We start from the raw sequence: 2,771 nt of genomic DNA on the forward strand, positions 1-2,771 counted from the left end.
ATGATCGTTGATGAATGATACCTTTCTCCATGCACAAGTCGGTGAAAGCAAGTTCCTTTGCATTGTCTGTACGAAATGCTTTGATCTTTAGATGAAATTGAGTATTGACCATAGTGGAAAATCGAGAGACGCCTCTATAAGCATCAGATTTTTGTTGCAACAGAAATACCCACGTGAATCTAGTGCAATCTTCTACCAAGGTCAGGAAATATCGTTGATTATTTAACGTTGCAGCATTGTACGGTCCCCAGATATCACAATGAATAAGATCGAAAGGAGAATCAGACATGTTATGATGAGATATAAAAGCAAGTCGTCTTGGTTTAGCTAATGGACAAATGATGCAAGATTTACAATTATCTATGTGGCTTCAATGTATTGTAATTGATCTTTTAAGGTATGCATCACTTGAACAGATGGGTGTCCAAGACGATTGTGCCATGTCTCCATCGAAATCTGATTAATGAAGATGTCTTGAAGATCTGAGTTTGTATCCAGAACATAAAGGCCTTCAACTTTCCTACCCTTGCCAATCATCTTCTTCATGATCACCTCCTGGATAGTGAACGAATTGTGATAAATGCTAATCACTGACTTAGCATTGGCAAGAAGGGAGCTGACAGATAATAGATTAAACTTGAAGTGTGGTATAAACATGACATCTTCAAGAGTCAAATGTTCACTAATTTTAACACTGCCACAAAACTTAACTTCAATGGTAGTGTGATTAGGGAGAGTAACGGTGGATCCTGTGACAGATTGTAATGAGTTAAACAATGACGCACATGAGCAAATATGTCTGGAAGCCCCAGAGTCAACAACCCAACACGACAGATAAGATAAACCATTATGAGCATATGTGGATAAACAAATACCTGTGGTGTGGACAGTTTCATAGTTAGTAATGGGGGTAACACGTTTGTCCAGGGAAGAAATCTGCTGATCAAATAGCTGTCTCAATTAATGCAGCTGCTCAGTGCTGAATCCTTGGATTGAATTCGGAGATATAACATTACTGATAGGAACATGACCTGAAGAACCACTAATTTCAGATACTTGATTTGCCTTAGCTGTTGTATAACGAGATGTGGGTGTGCCCCGAAGCTTAGAACCTGGAGGATATCCATGTATTTTATAGCACGTATCCACTGTATGACCATGAATATTACACTTGGTACAAAATGGTCTTTCCTTGGGAAACCTCGCTTGCCCTCGAACTTGAGCATGTCTCTGTGATTGATCATTCTTGAATGCAAATGCCATGTCTCCAGTTGAATTAGAAGTAGTAAAGTGTGTACCAATTGTTCACTGCCTTTCTTTTTGAACAACAAAGGAGAAAACATGGCTGATGGGGGGAAGAGGATTAAGCAACAGCACCTGACTTCTATTTTGGGCAAAGGAATCATTAAGTCCCATAAGAAAAGTCATGATGTATTCCATTTGAATGTGATCATCCAGCTTCTTTAACGCTTCACACATGCATTTACCACAACTACACATCGGACGAAAGTTGTTCAATTCTTCCCATATGGCTTTAAGTTTCACATACACTAACAGAAAGTTGCTCTTGACGTAAGCTCACGAGATCATGTTTCAATTGGAAAATCCTTGGGCTATCACTTTGCTGAAATCGCTCCTTGAGATCATCCCATATGGCGGCTGCGGATTCAGAAAATAGAATGCTTGCGGAAATATCTTTGGATACAGAATTAAGGATCCAAGATATCATGATATTGTTGTTTCTAGCCCAGAAACCAAGTAAATGTGTATCAGCCTCTAATGGCTTCACAATTGTCCCATCCACAAACCCCAGCTTGTTCTTGACCGATAACGCAATTCGCATGGCTCTGCTCCAAGAAGCGTAATTGTCTCCAGTCAACGATTGCGAAACTAATGTGAGTCCCGGATTATCAGAATGATGCAAGAAGTAAAGGCTCATTGGATCATCTATGGCAGAGAGACTGCCTAGTCGAGGAAATTCGGATAGATTTCCATGCGCCATTGGAGATACAATTCAAGTTTCACCGAAGGAAGATGACGAAACAAAAACAAAATTGGCAATTTGGGAAGAAGAGGAAATCACCAAGAGCAGACAATTAATGCATATAAACCGAAGATTGAATTCGTGATTGACGTTTCCGGCACGGAAGCTCTGATATCATATTACGTAATGAATGGAAACATTTTTGTATATTGAGAGAATGAAGAATCAAAAAATAGTTGATCCAGAGATCTACACCCTGTATATCTTTGATGTGTTAGCCTTTTTCACATGGTTGCTAACCAACCAACTGACTAAATGTATGACTAGTAAGTAAGTTTTATATCTAATACCGCTCAACGTCTATACAGTGAGCCGCGGGTGGATCCTAGGCCAGACATTGATATGCGTCAATGTTAATAATTAACAGAGGAAAATGTGACCAGTATGGAAACAGGTCATAGGGCTAGAATCCCGCTACACAGCACGCCTATTTATTTTTAATCTTAAATAAAATGTGTGGGCATTCAATTATACGGTGGCCCTGGCGTAATAGACCCACAAATTTTGGTGAACACATAATTATAACTTTTGATTAATATAGAAACAATTGTAATTTCACGTGTCACTCTAGTTGATAAATAAAACTTGCTAAGAAAAAATTAAATAAAAATATATACTTAAAATTATGACAAAAATTTATGAATTTTTGGAATCAATAAATTTTGATTGAGTTTATTATATATAAATTTGTAAGACAGGAAAATTAAAACAAGAAATATATGTGTAT

The 2,771-nt window shown here is 37.9% G+C and overlaps 1 protein-coding gene across 1 annotated transcript; it reads right to left on the reverse strand.

The window, feature by feature from the left end:
- Positions 1-1,534: 1,534 nt before the first annotated feature.
- On the reverse strand, positions 1,535-2,002 carry LOC140811117 (uncharacterized). The gene has a single exon (XM_073168990.1). The coding sequence runs from the start codon at positions 2,000-2,002 to the stop codon at positions 1,535-1,537; it is 468 nt and encodes a 155-aa protein (XP_073025091.1).
- Positions 2,003-2,771: the final 769 nt, after the last annotated feature.

Source organism: Primulina eburnea, chromosome 14 (assembly GCF_022965805.1).
Source record: "Primulina eburnea isolate SZY01 chromosome 14, ASM2296580v1, whole genome shotgun sequence".
In the NCBI taxonomy this organism is placed as follows: domain Eukaryota; kingdom Viridiplantae; phylum Streptophyta; class Magnoliopsida; order Lamiales; family Gesneriaceae; genus Primulina; species Primulina eburnea.